The sequence below is a fragment of the Drosophila subobscura genome, chromosome A (assembly GCF_008121235.1).
Source record: "Drosophila subobscura isolate 14011-0131.10 chromosome A, UCBerk_Dsub_1.0, whole genome shotgun sequence".
NCBI classification, from domain to species: Eukaryota; Metazoa; Arthropoda; class Insecta; order Diptera; family Drosophilidae; genus Drosophila; species Drosophila subobscura.
The window spans coordinates 18,727,737-18,744,107 of record NC_048530.1 but is presented as its reverse complement, the minus strand read 5'-3'; the positions used below and the strand labels follow the sequence as shown (position 1 = coordinate 18,744,107).

The following is a 16,371-nucleotide window of genomic DNA, read 5'->3' as shown; positions in this document are numbered from 1 at the left end:
TGTGTTATGCAGGAGTTATATTTTATACAATACATAGGTAGCATATATATATGTATGTATCTGGTTGGGATACGTTTGTTTGTGTGTTGCTCTCGCATGAAATCGTTAACTCTGGTTACAATTATGATAAAAATTAATTACAATTGGTTCAAGAACGGGCATACGGAACACATACTCGTACGTGCACACGTACATAACATACAGAGTGGAGTGGAGAGTATCTGTATATATATTTATGTATATATAGATAATGTATGCATACGTTTGTACATCATAATTATGTCTAGATCTATGTTCGTTTAGCTTTAGCTTTACCTTTAGGTTAACTTTATTCAATTTGATTTTGTGTGTGTGTATTCGCTTTTCGTCTTTGTGTGTGTTGTGTGTTGTGTGTTGTGTGTGTGTGTGTGTAAGTGTGTACTTCTCAAGTTTTGGGATTGGTTTTTCGTTTACTACTTGGCCATAAACGTTGTCGAGGCATCTAATCATCTTAAGGAAAACATTTTCTATGTCAATAATAATAATAATGTTAATAAAAAAAAAAAACAATTACATACACATTTTGCGTAATATTAAGAGGGCGGGGCGTTGGGCGGGGAAGGATCAGGATCAGGAAGGAGAAATGCAAAGAACGCAATCACAATGAAACATTCGCTGGGCAGCATTCGGCCGCTCATTCGTGCTTCAGCGTGAGGCCGGGAGGGGGCTGCGACTCGAGCTGCTCGATGAACAGCTCCTCCAGCGGCCGATCACTGATGATGCGGAAGAAAAACAGATGATCGAGACACTTCAGACTGATGGAGCGCAGCGCGGGCAGGCGCAACAGCAGCTGGGCAAAGCGGCCATCGTCGCCGGGATGCTCGACGCGACAGTGCTCGTCCAGACAGGCGTAGACCTTCTCGCGGCATATCTCGATCTCGGCGCGGTTCTTAATGCCGCGCATGTCCGGGTTGTAGAGGATGATGGCCTTGAGGCAGGCCAACTCGCGGCGGTCCAGGTTGAGGCGCTTCATCTTTACGCTCAGCTCGGAGAGGATGCGATCGAAGATGGTGGAGACGCCCGCCTTGATGGCGCTGTTCCGATGGTAGGAGAAGCTCTGGTTGAGAAACAGCTGCTGTGGCTGCAGCACCGGCGAACGCCGCTCGAAGGCGCTGTCGTGGCCCGTACCGGTGGCCATGGCATCGTCCAGCGACACAATGCTGCACCAGGCCACGTTGGCGATCAGCAGCTCGTTCCAAGCGGCCTTCAGCAGGATCACCTGGTCGTCCAGCGGCAGCTGTGCAAAGTGCGGCATGAGGCGAGCGTACTCCACCATCTGGTAGAGCTGTTTGTTCACCACCTGGCACAGGGCCGACACGGCCCCCTTGTAGTCCGGCTGCACCGTCGAGTTGGGGCCGACGCGCAGGAACGCCAGAGCCCGGTCACCGCTTGCCGCCTCGGCCCGCTGCTCGGCATCCAGCAGTCGTTCGATGGTGAAGTCCCTGGAGACGTTGTTGGCCATGAACTCTTCCGCTCCGTTTCCGCCCGCACTGCCGGCGCTTCCTCCGCCACCGCCAGAGCCGATGTTGCCACCTCCGACAGATCCTCCGCCAGCACTCAGCCTGCCCGCTGCACTGCGGGCGCCGCGCTGTCGCTCCTCTTGCACCGCCTCGCGCTTCATGCCGCAGGACAGACACTTCTGGTAGCGGCAGTACTGGCAGCGGTTCCGCTGGCGCTTGTCGATGATGCAGTTGCGGTTCTCGCGGCACGCGTATGTGAGATCCTTGCGCACCGTGCGCTTGAAGAAGCCTTTGCAGCCCTCACAGCTGTAGACGCCGTAGTGCTTGCCACTGGCCCGATCGCCGCAGATGGAGCACAGGTGCTTGGAGCCGCTCAGCGGATGGTTGGGCGGATACTGCTGCAGGGCGGAGGCGCCGCCCGCGGCCGCCTGTGCCATCTGTCCCTGATTTTCGCTGCTGTTGCCCGATGGCATATCGTGCACCATGGACATGGCCTGCAAAAAGGGACCCGGGCTCTCCGCCTTGGGCGAAAAGCTGCTGTTGTTGCTGTCATTCAGCTGCGAGATGTCCGGCTTGACCTCCTCCTTGATGTGGCCCAGCCGGAAGCCTGCGTCCTGGTCGCAGTTGTCCATTCGACAGCTCTCGGTTCTACCTTCTGTTTACAATTCCGAGTTTCGTTGCTTATGGTTCTGGTTCTCTCCTAATATTTTTGTTTTTGTCGTGTGTGCGTGTTTTGGGTGCTGCTGACGCTGACTTTCCCCTCTCTGCTCTGCTGGTGCTGCTCTCTTCTGCGCTGGTTTCACTTTGTGTCGTCAACGCCAACGCCACCGTGTCTGTGCGGTTGTCTAGGTGGTGCAGCTCTGGTCTGGTGTTGCAGTCGCCGTTCCAGGTGCTGCATTTACATAATCTCGCTCGTGTCGCACTCCGGACGCCAAATCCCGCTTTTGCAGACTCCAAATGCGATTTTCCAACAACAAAGAATGCCAGACTTTCTGACTAATGGATTAAAACCTTTTTTCGCGTCGACATTTTTTCTCAACAAAGGCAATCTCACCACAATGATTGCCCACAACTCACCTCATGGAGATGAGCAGTGTTTTGCGCAAACCCGTGACACAGATCACGAAATATTCTTTACGGTCACGGGTCGCGGCTTGGCTGCAAGTCAAAGTGGAAGACCTTAAATGAAATGCCCACAACTAGGATTCAAATACACATGTACTTGCACAAAGTTATTGCAGCATTTAATTGTATTATATGTTTATTTTTAAATGCGAACCAGACCATAGTCTGCTCTGTACTGTGATTTGACATTCACAGCACTTGCGCATCTCTATGTGTGCGGCCACTGTTGTCAGAGCTGTTACACCGCCCGCAAATGCAAAAATGTGTCCAGCTCATCAAGTATTTGCCCACAAATGTTTGAGAAAATAGCGATTTGAAGGAATACTTCCTGCACTTGTCAACCGAGCAAAAAATTCATATCAAGACCTTGACATTCGCGCGCAGATTGTCAGGCAGTTTGGGTGAGACGACAGCCCTAGCAGCGCAGCGCCATTGCGTTTCTCACCACAGCTACAACAAAAGCAACTCTGCGTCTGTCTGGTTTGCCACTGTTGCAAATAAAAATTTCTGCTGCAATTATGTGAAAAATGCATATGAATGGAGAATGGGCCAATTTCTCCGGTGCCGGCCTCAGCCTCGACCCCAATACCGTGACGAGGCGAGACGAATCGGCGCAAGCGACACACAAATAAAAAGCCAGCAAACAGCAATGCCAACTGCCACTGCCGTCGGATTCAGAGCCGACAGCGAGACTCAAAAGTATTTACTATGGAATAATAGATATGCAAATGCAACTTACTTGCAGCCAGGGCCGCTTGATTTCTTGCTAAACGACGCGCACTTGGGTTTAAATACTTATCGGGGCAATCACAATCGGGGAACGCACACATACACTTGCAAAATTAATTTGTTGCAATTTTTGTAATTGTAATTGAGTCCATCATGATACAAAGAGACGCGGCAATATGCTATTCACACGGAACGCCAAGAAGAAGCACATAAAGTGGCGATTTTTCGCAAAAGAACAGCTGACTGTGCACTCGCTGCAGTCGGCAAGTATTTGGGGGTGCACAGAGTGTTTCCCAGCTGACATCCCGCACGCACTCACGCCCCTGGTCCGTGACCATGAGCGAAACGGGTGAATATCTCCCAAAATGAACGGCAATGAAAACCCGACAACAGTGAATTTTCAGTTAGTTCAAATTACGCGCTCAACGTGCCGGGCGAATGGCAAGCGTAGAACAGTGCTGCAAAACTGGTTCGGCTCACAGCTGTCAATATATTTTTTATCTGCGTTAAATCAGTTTGAGGCTTTGCGAATGTTTTTGCTCGGTGTACGACAGTGCATAGGTGCAACCCAATCCGGTAGACTGATAGATAAGCGAATGTTTTCCCCTCACAAAAGTAGCTTTAATCGGAATCACTTGACATTTCCAGCTTCGACTTTAGATGCGAATTACGCAGCGTTATGGCCTCCATGCGCTCGTTTAAGTACTCTATCTCCTCCCGGTACACGCCCGTTTCGTACAGCAGATTCTCGTACTCCCGCATTATGCCCGAATATTCGCTGTCCGCTGTGCCCCCGCTCTGACCTTGGCTCTGATCTTGGCCGGGCGACGTGGATGGCTCCTCAAAGTCCAAGTAAAGCTGAAAGAACACGGACTCGTCGCTCCGGCAAATGGGGCACGTACTTGACCTGGAATTGAATGAAACGATGATACGCCCCGAGCTGCTGGCCTGTGTCGCACACTTACTCCGATCGCCAGCGCCCCAGGCACTCCTCATGGAATACGTGACCGCAGATGCCAGCCAGGATGTGATCCGTCATTCGATACCGCTCCGAGCAGATCGTGCATATCACACGTTGCTGCACACTCATTCTGGCTCTGGCTCCGGCTCTGCCTAGATCTGAGTGGACTGCTGCCTGTTCGCTCTGGCTGCAACAACTAACTGAGGAGAGTGCAGTCCAGCGGCTGATAAGCGTGCCAGCCGTCCAGCGCCCTTTCCCTGCCATCCTCCCATGCCCAGTCGCAGCACACTTTGTGCGCCGCCCCACAAAAGTGGTAGAGAAATGGTTGAGTGTGCCAAATTGGGTCAACAGCCGTCTGCCTGGTGGTGTACGCCCTGTGGCTTAGATGGAACGCAGATCAAAGAATGTTTGTCAAGTCTCTAAACAAATGAAAACTTATAGAAATCCTTTGATATGGAGTAGAATTTCTGTCTAGAAATTCAAGGAGAGAGGCTCAAGAGTTACTTCATTTACTTTCTTTGTGGTTTATGGTTTCAATCCCAACTTGGCAGAGCTAAACGGGCTTAAAGATGCTGTCCAAAGTGTCTCGCTTACAAGTATTAATCGCATTTATATTTCTATGCATAAATATGTATTTGTTTATGTTTTGTGTATATGGCTAGGTACTCCACATAATTGATATTCGATTGCTTGTCGTTTGCTAGGGGGTTGTACATTTACAGAGGCCTAAGCAGAAATGGAATGTTTCAAACAAAAAGAAGAGTGAAGAGCTCTAGGATTAAAGTTACAAAAAAAATAGATATATAATTGCTAATACTAAACGTGTGACAACGATAAATAGCTAAATGTGTAACTAAAGTTCTATTACAATAATATAGATGTAGGTGGGTGGAGGAGTATGCGTGTAAATGTCTGTTTTGGGTTAAAGGTCTATGATCAAAAAGGAATTTGGATACAAAATATAAGAACTGATGATACGAGCCCAATCTATGTGTGTGTGTGCTTTGTGTATGGCACAAATTTCGCATCCATTAACTATATCTGATCCGATTTATAACAATTACAAATGATATTTGGAATTTAAAGCATTTCGTTAGTCTTTTGGAAATTTCTTTTTATCCATCAGCTTGCCGGTTGGCACTTGGGAGTCCTTGACTCCGTCGTGATCCTCTCTAGCTGGAGCTGGAATGTTGCGTTCGCTATAAGACTGGTTCCTCTTCGGGCTGTCCACGTTCATGTAGATGGGCGTCTTTGGCGTTGTCGTTTGCCTGGAGGAGGATAGCAGCGGCTGTGGTGGCGGCGGTGCCTGCATCTGTGGCGGAGTGTTCGCTGTTGGTGTGGGCGGCAGCTCCTCCTCCTCCAGTATAATGTCGTCCCCCACCATGGTGATGCGACGTATCGATGCCGAGCCGTTCCCCATCGAGCCAATCCCGGGCCGGTAGAGGCCCACGCCGCTGGAACTGGAACTGTGACTGGGGCTGGGGCTGGGACTGATCCCGCTGCTGTTGAAGCCGCTGTTTGTGTAGGAGTGATTGTTCTTCTTGAGCGGCAATCGTTGGCTGCTGATGCTGCTGCCGTTGCTGTGTGTCGCTGTCATCACCGACGGTGGCGGCGGTGCCGGCGCTGGCGACGATGTAACGGACGGAGGAACTGCCATCGGTGGGATCTGTGGCAGTGGCTGCGGCAGTGGCAGATTCGTTGATTTGCTGATCAGATCGGGTGCCCGCGGCGTCAGCTCCAGTGCCTGAACCGGACCCTGTGTGGACGTGGACTGTGGCTGGCTGCCCGACGCTGCCGCTGCCGCTGCCGTTGCCGCAGCCGTTGCCGCTGCCGTTGCTCCTGCCGACATCTGGGAGACGATGGTGCGGCTGTGGTTGTTGCTCAATCCGGTATCTTTCCATTTCTCTGAAACGATTTGAGACCGTGACTTAGTGGAGGCAGTTCCCGGGGTTCGATGAATGGCCTCAGCCGGTACGTACCTGCGGCACTGCTGGCCCCATTGCCCTTGCCAAATGGCAGCAGGAGGCGAGCGGCTGGCTGGCAGAAGACGACCGTCTTGTAGGCCTTGCGGTATTGCTTGTTCATGATCACATAGATGATGGGATTGATGCAGGCGGACAGGTAGAGCATAATGTAGCTGAAGATGTGCAGGCTGGGATGCTCCACATCCTTGTCGGCCACCTTGACAATGGTGATGGGCAGATAGCAGATGACAAAGGACAGAAAAATGGCCAGCACCATTTTGGTGATGCGCCACTCGTTCCGCTTGGCTCGCACCTCCCGCTGATCCTTGACGCGTGTCGGCTGCTGCTTGGCCGCGCCACCTCCCCCCGGCGCTGTTTCGGGCACATCCGTGGAGTAGCTGCTGCTGCTGTCGGAGGAGACACGACAGCCGGCGGCACCTGGCACCTGGCTGGCATTCGCACCATCGCCGGACGGCAGCGAGTTGGCGGTGGCAGCAGCCGCAGCCAACGGCCGCAGATTATTTGGTATGGAATTCTGCTTGGTGGCATGCCGCTTGAGCCGCTGCTCGGACTTGTGCACCACCCAGAAGATCTTCGCATAGCAGGCGATAATCACCAGGCAGGGTATGACGAAGGCCGTAATGAAGAGCGTCGTCTTGCTGCTGTGTCCATGGCGATCGCTCATAATGGAGCAGGTCTGCAGTCGGGCGTCGTACCCGAAGCGGCCCCAGGCGCCCAGCAGTGTGGGCAGCTGCATGCCGTACGAGAAGAGCCAGCAGGCGGCGATCATGATGGCTATCCAGTGGCGCTTGTAGATCCTGTTGTACAGGCTATGGTGCGTGATCATCACATAGCGATTGATCGTGATCATCGCGATGCACAGCAGCGATACGCCAATGTTTCCGTACTGAATGAAGGGTATGAGCCGGCACAGCACCTCGCCATGCCGCCAAGTGCCCTGGACAAAGCGCAGGCCCTGAAAGGGCAACACCAAGGCACAAAACAGCAAGTCGGCAATGCAAAGACTGCGGGAGAAGGGAAGCGGAGAATACGATTAAGAGGGGACTCTGACTCTGTGCTTGCTGGAGCTACGCACCTGATGATAAACGCTGCGGCCACATTGCGCACCTTGGGGCACTTGAGCAGGGCCACAACCGTCAGCAGATTGCCACAGATGCCCACGATCATGATCAGAAAGGTCATGACTGCGGCAAATGTCAGCAGTGAGTGCGAGAAGCTGCAACAAAAACGAGAAGAAGGGGAGGGAGAATAAGAATCCTTGCGGCTATCGAAAGTGACGCGACCTTCGACACCCTAGCACCGAAGCCCAGCCAAAGGCAAAGCCAAAGCCCTCCGATTATCAACTCCATGGGGCTTCCGCCCAGAAGCACAAGAATCGTTCTCTTTGTTGGCACTCCCCGGGCGGAGTCATCGCAGCGATCGTGTCAACACATCTCGAAGCACTCGACTGGGAATGCGAGCGCGAGTGCGACTTTGGGATGCCCCTTTCCCTGCTGGCGCTCTATGGGCCCCACAACTAGTGTAATGAAGCGCGTAATATTAACGATCTCTTATCGGACCTTTCACACTGCCCCGCCGAGTGCTATAATTACCCATGGCTGGCCCGATAGGGTCGCATCACATAGCACCACTCGAATCGAATCGAAGCCGCTGCACCACTCACCCGCTCTCATCGACATCCGTTGGCGGCGGGGCCATCATCGTTGTCGTTGGCATGTCCATGGGGGAGAAGGCATCACCCAGGCTGGCCGCCGTCTCCTCACTCATTCTCTAGCTGTGGCAGGAAGATACACAGATTGATAGAAAGTCAGGCTGGGAGGGGGTTAACAAGTGGCCGAGTTCAAGATGAATGCCAGCAGTTAGTACCTTCAATTAAATGTAATTCCTATTCTGTTTAGTTCTATTACTATTATCCTGTTTTAGAGCTAACGTCAAGGACTGATCACCGATCGCCACGACCGACAATTTTCAACTGGGAGCGCAGTCGAGGCGATGCTGCCACTTGCGGCCTGTGCGTCGGCGCAGATGCACAACATAGCCCCGGGGCGGGTCACCCTTTTGCTGCTGCTGCTGCTGCTTCTTATTGGGAATGGGACTATGATAAATTAGTGTCAATTAAATAATTTAAAGAGGTCACACTCGTCTCTGTTTCTGCTACTGCTACTGCCACTGCTGCTTCTGGTGTTTCTGATGTTGCTGGCATTTCTGGTGTCTCTCCGGCACTGCCTGGAGCACATCTTGGGGTGCAAAGATCAGCGTCGAACCTTAATTAATTGAGTGCCTTGCCTTTGTGCGTGTGTGTGTGTGTGTAACTGCCTGTGTCATCGCTACGCTGGCTATCCGCTGCTCTAATGTGTGAAGTGGCCCCCTAATGGAGACAAGTGATGAACCCGTCACCAGCGGTGTCCCCTCAGCCTGAGAATGCTGCCTGCACTGCGTATACGCAATCGAGAGATGAATTCACAACCCGCTCACCTGAGTCACACTGAGAGTTATCTGGCTGCTCTCATACGTTTCGATTGGTAGGAGTACTCTCCCACTCCCACTCCCACTCCCACCGCCACTCTCCGTACACTCTCCAGACGATCGGTTTCACTCTCTGCTGGCGTGTTTTTTGCTGTTTGTTTGTATCTGTGTCTGTGCGTGGCGTTATCAGTGGGGGACTGGCGGCTGCTTGTTGTTTATTTTCTGCTCACGTAATCGACAGCGACTTCAAGTGCTTGCTGCAGCTGCGAATCTCCAAAGCGATCCTCCCACTCCACTTCACTCCACTCCACTCCAATTCAATGCAATTCAATGCGTTCGTTCTCCGCTCTCTTGCCCTTTCCACCTATGCTCGGGTTGCGTCAGGTTGTGGGAGCGAGCGAGGTGAGTAATGCTGTTTCGAGCAATGTAAACAGTTTACGGCATTCGAATTCGGTTATTCATAAGCGAGTAAAGTGGCGGTGGCCCTGCTCGTGTTGTTGTTGTTGCTGTTGGGGACGCCACTCGGAGGTGGAGGCTGAGGCTGTTGCTGTTTCAGTTGGTGATTCAAGAGCCGCGCTCTGACGATCATGACTAATACAGTGCGAGTTTCGGCGGCACGCGAGGTGTGCTCTCGTGGGCCCAGCCTGCAGGTAGAAATTGTTGCGCCACACTCAGCATAATCACAGGGAGCACCACCAATAATGACCCGCTAGGGTTATCTCACTCACACGCACTTGGACAGGAACAAACAAACAAACAAAAATAGGAACACAAGAATCAGCAGCGATCGGCAATCCGAATCAAATGTCACTTTAATAGATTACGGCAACAGCAATAAACGGGAATCAAACTCAACTACGAAACTGTAACAGAAACTGAAACCGAAATCGAAATCGAACAAATCCGAGAGCCGACAATATTTACTAACCGTAACGTAACGGACAAATTGTATAGCGCCTGGGCGTTTGCGTTTGCCTAGAACGAGTGCACTTTATCGAGTGTTGTTGGCAGAACGGCCTCCGTCGTTGACGTCGTTGTCGCCGTCGCCGTTGTGATATTGTCAGTTGACAAATGCGCGCCGCTCTCTTGCGCTGCCTCTCTCTCTCTCTCTCTTCTGCGCTTTCGCGCAAGTCGTATTTATGCAGGGTGTGGCAGCCTCTAATTTAGGGTGACCTGTTTTATGTCTCACATACATTCTCTTTCCCATTCACTCGTTTTCTGCTGATAAAGAAATCTACAAAATGTCTATACAAAACGAAAGCAATGTTTAAATATTGTTTTTAGACTCCTAATTGTAGATTTGTAGCTGTTTGTATGACTGCTGATACTGCCCTACCTTATAGCAGCATACCCTGCCTTGGAGCTTTGGCGCTCTTGCAGACAGACAACGTGACAGACAGAGATGGCACGCACAAGAACAAGCATACCAGCCAGGGCAAATGCCGATCGTTGCGGTTGGGGAGGGTTGTGTGTGCGCTTGTGTTTGTGTTTGTGTGATGGGTAATGCCAATAAAAAGTGCTCAATGATTGCCGATCCACGATGAATATGTGCAGATACGCAATGCTTCCCAGAAGCAATTGTGCAGCAGAATGAAGAATTATGTACGAAAGTATGTCCAGCAAATCACGTTTGTATCTATGTATGTATGTATGTATTTATGTACTTATGTACAGATAAAACCATTGATCCTGATAAGGTTCGGGGTCTGTGGAAGGGTCAACGGCAACAGTGGGTAGGGGCGGCTTGTGTCCGTATTCTAATGTTTACACAATTGGACATCGACATCGATATTGGACATCAACGGTTGTCGAAAAGGGAAGACGAAGCGGTTTTTGGTGCCAGCCAGCGATCGCTTTTGTTTGTTGTTTGTTGGGGATTGTGTGAAAAACATGATAGTTTATAGTTATCTAAACATACATACACACACACACATAAATATGTATGTACATACGCTTCAATTTGAAAATAATACATAGTCTTTTTAAGAGAAATAAATATGTTTTCCGTTTTAAGAAACAAAACCACCAAGAAACATATAGAAACATGTACAATATGTATGTACATACATATGTACATGTTTTGTCTATAATAAATATCAGATCTGGTGCAGATTCGATAAACTAGTAGATTTGGTCATTATCTAGGATGCAGCATTTTCAGTTTTCTCTCATCTTCAAAATTGTGTGTGCCACAGATTATCCCTAATATATTCAGAGACTCTTGGCACATCTGCTATTGGGAATCACCGAGTTATGCAAAGTGACTCTTGTGAGCACTTTTGTATCGTGAACTTAAATATGTACATATGTGTACATCTACATATGTACATACATACATACATACATAAAATTCGTTGGTTCGCCTGCATAAAAACAAACAATTATGATGGTCCGTCCAGTCCGTTCGGGGTCAGTTCATCACGTTGCCAAAGAGTTTTCCTCGGAATAGTTCCAAAAACGAAACTCAATTCAATTTTTTCTGCCAAACAAATGGCCCGCACCCGACCCGACCCGACAACTGTTGTGGCAGTGCGGAAGGAGAGGGTGAGGTTGGATGGAGGGTTGTTGCTTTATTAATTGAGACGACTTTCCATCGAAACTGTGACGCGTAAAAGACTTGCTGACGGCGCCTAGCAATGACCCAAGCCCAGAGTGCCTTAATCATTTGTAACGGGTTATGGGGGAGTGGCGTAAAGGTTGGGGTAGCCATGAATCAGCAACATTCTGCTTGACTTTCCAATAAATGTGATTCACAAGATGGCAAAAGGGTAAATGTTCCACATACGGGCCTATGCTACTAAAATCGTGAAAAAAGACCATCAATTGATTGTGGATCAAGAATTTACGTGTATTCTTTTCTTAATTGTGTGTTTAAAGATTCATTTTGGCGGTAAAACTTTGTCGATTTTGTGTTTGTTTTTATAACCGATACTTAAATAGTATCACAGATTCCTGTGAAAACACAATGCTACAAGTCCACTCCAGATATAACGGCTTGCCTTGTTGTGAGAAGAGAGAGGGAGCCAGAAAAATATTTTAAGATTTAGTTACTTGGCGACTGAAAAATGAATTGCGGTTTCATAGCATCCAGATTTCGGCCAGGAAACAGGAAACAGGAAAATTTTCAGACAAAGTACCAGGCGAACAGAAGTCAGCAGAAGGTAACTGGTTTCCATGTTTTTTCACTGTGTCAAAATCTGGATGCTATGAAACCGCAATTCATTTTAGTTACTTGCCGACTGAAAAATGAATTGTGGCTATAATAATGATCCAATCGGATAACAATTTGGTGATCTGATAGATATGGTCCTTCCCTACGAAATGGCGTTTTTAGTTTTCTGTTATCTTCAAAATTGTAGATTTGGGAGGTTTTCGCCCTTTTGCGGGGGCGGAAGGGGGCGGGGCTAATTTTTGAAATACACTGGTTTCAGTGTGAGCATACAGCAGTCTGGTGCCATAATGTGGTGGCTCTAGCTCTTATAGTCTCTGAGAACTAGCCGACAAACAAGACGGACAGACGGACGGATGGACGGACAGACGGACAGACAGACATGGCTCAATCGACTCGGCTGATGCTGATCAAGAATATATATACTTTATGGGGTCGGAAACGTTTCCTTCTGTGCGTTACATACAACCGTTATCCGCACAAATACAATATACCCTATTTACTCTTCGAGTACCGGGTATAATAAAACGAAGTGCAAAAAGTAACATTGAATATAAGAATTTCCAAAGTCGGAAGCGGAAGTTGACAGTGACACAAAGTTGTTCCGGCTAAAAAGAAATGACAGATCAAAGAATTATAAGTTGGCAGGCAATAGAAGTGCAATTGAAAGGTATCAGAATAGTTACACTATAGGCTTTGGATTTTGGCAGTCTTAATTGCCATTTGAAATCTCCATTTTTATCTCAGAATCGCGGCTCTTTCCGCTGAATGAACACGCCTCCAGCCTATCCAGAACTGCATCCATTGGAGCTCTGCAAATGGGGGAAGAAAAGGATTAAACAAAGTGCAGAAATATGCAATATGTATAGCATTGAGCATTGTGCAACGTAGGCAGAGATGACTGTATGCACACAAAAACGTAAGCATTTTGTATGCCTACATTTACATTTTTTGGCATAAGTTGCGTTCTTGTTGCCAGTTCCAGTTGCTAGTGAAAGTTTAGATATCATACAATCATAAATAAATACATACATACAAATGTATGTGCATATATGTATGAACTATGTATGTACATAAATACATATGTACATATGTATGTAGAGCACAAGAACTAAAAAGTTTTCAATTTCTCGAATATGCGTTTAATGGCCCAGGGCTGCGGCACAGCACACGGCAGACATGTCTCGGCCAGGCCGTTATCCCACTTGCCTCGCCCAGCCCTGATTTGAGTACGGCTATTTGGAAATTCCAAAAATGAAGAGAGCAGAGCAGAGCAAGCAACAAGAACCGTTGGAATAGCACGATCTCACCATCCAGAGCGATCGATCGAGCGAACAAGCGAAGGAAAGGAACGGCAAAACGCATACAGAGTGGGCCAGGAGCAAGAGCGGGATGGAGACAACGGGAATAGAAGAATAGGAACAATGTAAACAAAGCGCCCCATTCCACAAAAACCAAATTTCCAAATTACCAAAATTACCCGATGATGAAGTCAATTGTTGTATACAATAAAAATTTGTTGCTGTTCTTTTTGTTTTCCTTTTCGAAAGTTTTTCTAGTTCGACTGCTGCTCCCACCGTCCCCCAGCACCCGCCCTCTGACGCCATCGACTTTGCCTGTTCTTGCGCTTTTTATACTCTTTGCAGAGGGTACTACGAATGGGAATATCCTAACTGACAGTTTGCTTCGATCCTTAGATACGATACATTAAAAATGAAGGTGTAAAATATTTGATATAATATTTTCCGTTTATAAATTACAAAATCTTCATATAAATTCTCTTTGTTGCTTTGTTTTTCTAATACATACATACATATGTACATATAAGATATACATATAACATATATTAATAAAAATTCATTCATTCAACTTTTACAATATACAATTTAGTTCGATTTAGATATACTCGTAATATGGTCCTTAATTTCTTTAAATAAATGTAAATTACATTAAAATTGATCTATTTACACAAAAAAATATTTTTCTGAGTGCCAAAAATACTCAAAAAATAACCTAAAACTGTTCCAAGAGGGTGTTCCAAATAGAAATGTTATTTATATATATTAAAAGCGATCGTAAGTTTGATGGCCGCTGGAAAAGGGTATCTAGCGCGTCGACACTCCGATATTCTGCTTCTCGTTTTGTTTCCAATATTCGCTTGGCCGCGGCCGCCTCTGCGCCCCGCCACAGTTTGCTGCCACCAATACACTTCATACCCAGCCCCAGCCCCAGCCCCATTCCCATCCTCATCCCACCCATCCGTCTCTGGTGCGTCTTTGGTGCTCTGGGGTGTGGGGAGCCGTGGATGTGGAAGTGCGGAGAATTTAGTTTAGTACAAATTCGGCGCAGGAACCGGGCGCGTCACTGTCGAAACGGCCCTAACAGATCAGTGCCGGAGCATGTTCCCTCCCCTCCAGAGCCAGTCCCGCGTCCTGGACAAGGGCCAGGACAGCTACGAGCTGAATGGCAGCGGAATGCTGGATGCTGGCCTGCGCGGTCCAGCGACCGGTCCAGCTGCTGGCAACGAACTCTTCCAGGGCTATTCCGACGAGCTGCTAACCTTCGCCTGGGTGGCCTGCATCGTTTTCATCATTGTGGGCGTTCCCGGCAACCTGCTGACCATTGTGGCACTCTCGCGGGGTCGGCAGACGCGCAACTCGACGGCCATTTTCATCATTAATCTGTCCTGTTCGGATCTGCTGTTTGGCTGCTTCAATCTGCCCCTGGCCGCGTCCACCTTTATGGAGCGGGCCTGGACGCATAGCGATCTGCTGTGCCGGCTCTTCCCAATGCTGCGCTACGGTCTGCTGGCCGTGTCCCTGCTATCCGTTTCGCTGATTACCATCAATCGCTACATCATCATCGCACATCCACGGCAGTATCCCAGGTGATATCGCAGACCCCGCTTATTCTTTGTGTGACTACAATGGAAATTTTGATTCTTTTAGGATCTACCAGCGACGCTACTTGGCTTTGATGGTGGCTGGCACTTGGGTGTTGACCTTCTCCATTATGATACCCACGTGGCGCGGTGTCTGGGGACGCTTTGGGCTGGACACGAGCATTGGCTCGTGCTCGATACTGCACGATCAGTACGATCGTTCGCCCAAGGAGTTCCTCTTCATGGCCGCCTTTATGCTGCCCTGCATCTGCATTGTGATTTGCTATGCTCGCATTTTCCTGCTCGTACGCCAGGCGGCCATACGTGCCGGCACCAGGGTCGGCGAGACGACAACAGCAACGGCATCAGCCGCAGCGGCAGCGGCATCAACCCAGTCCCTGGCCATGCCCAAGACGACGGTGGAGAGTAAGGAAAAGGCGAGCACTTCCAGCTCGGAGGCGGAGCACGGCCTGCGACCGTTTGTGGTGGATGAGTATATCGCATATATCGATGATAATGCCTCCACCGAGAGTCTGCCCATCTCGTACAGCATCGGTAAGCAAAGGCAAAGAGAGCAGCAAAAGGATCAGGAGGATCATCAGCTGCCAGTCGATGCAAATGTGGTGCTCAAAGATCGCGATAAAAACAAGAACCAGAATCAGACACAGACACAGAGCCAGACACAGCTGGAGCAGAGCAAGAACTCCACGTACGTATTCAGACACTCTATGCCTTACCCTCTTGACACATTTAATTCCCTTTTCTGCAGGAAGAATCCCAGTCCCGTTGCCAATCCCATTACCACCTCGCTGCGCACCTCCTTTACACGCTTTAGTCCACGCAAATCCCATTATGTGTCCATGGGTAACACATCGAATGCCTCGTCCATCTACCCCGGACGCATGAGTGTCAAGGATCGACGCCTGCTCAAGATGATATTGGTGATCTTTGTGTGGTTTGTCATCTGCTATCTGCCCATAACGGTGGCCAAGATCTGGAAGAGTGCCACCGAGGTGCATGTGTTCAATATATCCGGCTATCTGCTCATCTATCTGACAACCTGCATCAATCCGCTCATCTATGTGCTGATGAGCTCCGAATATCGACGGGCCTACTGGAATCTGTTGCGCTGCCATGGCACACCCGATCCGCATCAGCATCGAAATAATGCCAATGCCAATGCCAATGCGAATGCGAATGCCAAGAAAAAGTTACAGGAATCGAATCGACAGGTGAAAACATGATTCCTTCCTTCCTTCCAAGTACACACACACACATGCACACACACACACACACACACATACTTATATAAATGTACAATGAACCACAGAAGAAAAAAATATTTGCATTTTATACCAAATGACTTTAATATCTGGTTTTACATTTGAATTCCATGTTTAAGAACAATCGATGTTTTGTGTTTGGTTTTTAGTTTGTTTTGCTTGTCGCTAATTATTGTACCAATACATAGAGATATAAACATATATCCGTATACAGATATACGTATCTATAGCCCCCAATAAATGCTTCGAATAATTGATATATGTAGTTACGTT

At 48.7% G+C, this 16,371-nt stretch overlaps 4 protein-coding genes across 7 annotated transcripts; 1 reads left to right on the top strand and 3 right to left on the bottom strand.

The window, feature by feature from the left end:
• Positions 1 to 321: 321 nt before the first annotated feature.
• LOC117903754 (protein ultraspiracle) lies at positions 322 to 2,572 on the bottom strand. Its single transcript, XM_034816164.1, has one exon. It carries the CDS (start codon positions 2,129 to 2,131, stop codon positions 674 to 676), a length of 1,458 nt encoding a protein of 485 aa, XP_034672055.1. The 5' UTR covers positions 2,132 to 2,572; the 3' UTR covers positions 322 to 673.
• Positions 2,573 to 3,959: 1,387 nt separating this feature from the next.
• LOC117903756 (protein goliath) lies at positions 3,960 to 4,532 on the bottom strand. The gene is made up of 2 exons (XM_034816166.1): positions 4,319 to 4,532; positions 3,960 to 4,260 (listed from the first exon to the last, which is right to left on the bottom strand). The coding sequence occupies exons 1-2, from the start codon at positions 4,441 to 4,443 to the stop codon at positions 3,975 to 3,977; spliced, it is 411 nt and encodes a 136-aa protein (XP_034672057.1). The 5' UTR covers positions 4,444 to 4,532; the 3' UTR covers positions 3,960 to 3,974.
• Positions 4,533 to 5,092: 560 nt separating this feature from the next.
• LOC117903751 (G-protein coupled receptor moody) lies at positions 5,093 to 9,048 on the bottom strand. Of its 4 annotated transcripts, XM_034816157.1 has the most exons (6): positions 8,775 to 9,048; positions 8,470 to 8,471; positions 7,963 to 8,073; positions 7,375 to 7,515; positions 6,294 to 7,303; positions 5,093 to 6,219 (listed from the first exon to the last, which is right to left on the bottom strand). In XM_034816157.1, the coding sequence occupies exons 3-6, from the start codon at positions 8,064 to 8,066 to the stop codon at positions 5,408 to 5,410; spliced, it is 2,067 nt and encodes a 688-aa protein (XP_034672048.1). In that variant the 5' UTR covers positions 8,067 to 8,073; positions 8,470 to 8,471; positions 8,775 to 9,048; the 3' UTR covers positions 5,093 to 5,407. The 4 variants fall into 4 exon arrangements, with proteins under 4 accessions (XP_034672048.1, XP_034672049.1, XP_034672050.1 ...); XM_034816158.1 differs by lacking the exon at positions 8,470 to 8,471; XM_034816159.1 differs by lacking the exons at positions 8,470 to 8,471; positions 8,775 to 9,048 and adding an exon at positions 8,166 to 8,340.
• Positions 9,049 to 14,278: 5,230 nt separating this feature from the next.
• On the top strand, positions 14,279 to 16,108 carry LOC117903752 (G-protein coupled receptor moody). The gene is made up of 3 exons (XM_034816161.1): positions 14,279 to 14,821; positions 14,883 to 15,524; positions 15,585 to 16,108. The coding sequence occupies exons 1-3, from the start codon at positions 14,334 to 14,336 to the stop codon at positions 16,057 to 16,059; spliced, it is 1,605 nt and encodes a 534-aa protein (XP_034672052.1). The 5' UTR covers positions 14,279 to 14,333; the 3' UTR covers positions 16,060 to 16,108.
• The last annotated feature ends 263 nt before the right edge of the window (positions 16,109 to 16,371 follow it).

Bases quoted from the DNA above. Each gene is read 5' to 3' on its own strand.
- LOC117903756 (XM_034816166.1), bottom strand. From the start codon at position 4,443: ATGAGTGTGCAGCAACGTGTGATATGCACGATCTGCTCGGAGCGGTAT. The intron at 4,261-4,318 runs GTAAGTGTGCGA...ATTCAATTCCAG, and splicing joins CTGGGGCGCTGGCGATCGGA to GTCAAGTACGTGCCCCATTT.
- LOC117903752 (XM_034816161.1), top strand. From the start codon at position 14,334: ATGTTCCCTCCCCTCCAGAGCCAGTCCCGCGTCCTGGACAAGGGCCAG. The intron at 14,822-14,882 runs GTGATATCGCAG...TGATTCTTTTAG, and splicing joins CATCCACGGCAGTATCCCAG to GATCTACCAGCGACGCTACT. The intron at 15,525-15,584 runs GTACGTATTCAG...CCTTTTCTGCAG, and splicing joins GAGCAGAGCAAGAACTCCAC to GAAGAATCCCAGTCCCGTTG.
- LOC117903751 (XM_034816157.1), bottom strand. From the start codon at position 8,066: ATGAGTGAGGAGACGGCGGCCAGCCTGGGTGATGCCTTCTCCCCCATG. The intron at 7,516-7,962 runs GTGAGTGGTGCA...TTTTTGTTGCAG, and splicing joins ACGGATGTCGATGAGAGCGG to CTTCTCGCACTCACTGCTGA. The intron at 7,304-7,374 runs GTGCGTAGCTCC...CTTCTCCCGCAG, and splicing joins GCCGCAGCGTTTATCATCAG to TCTTTGCATTGCCGACTTGC.
- LOC117903754 (XM_034816164.1), bottom strand. From the start codon at position 2,131: ATGGACAACTGCGACCAGGACGCAGGCTTCCGGCTGGGCCACATCAAG.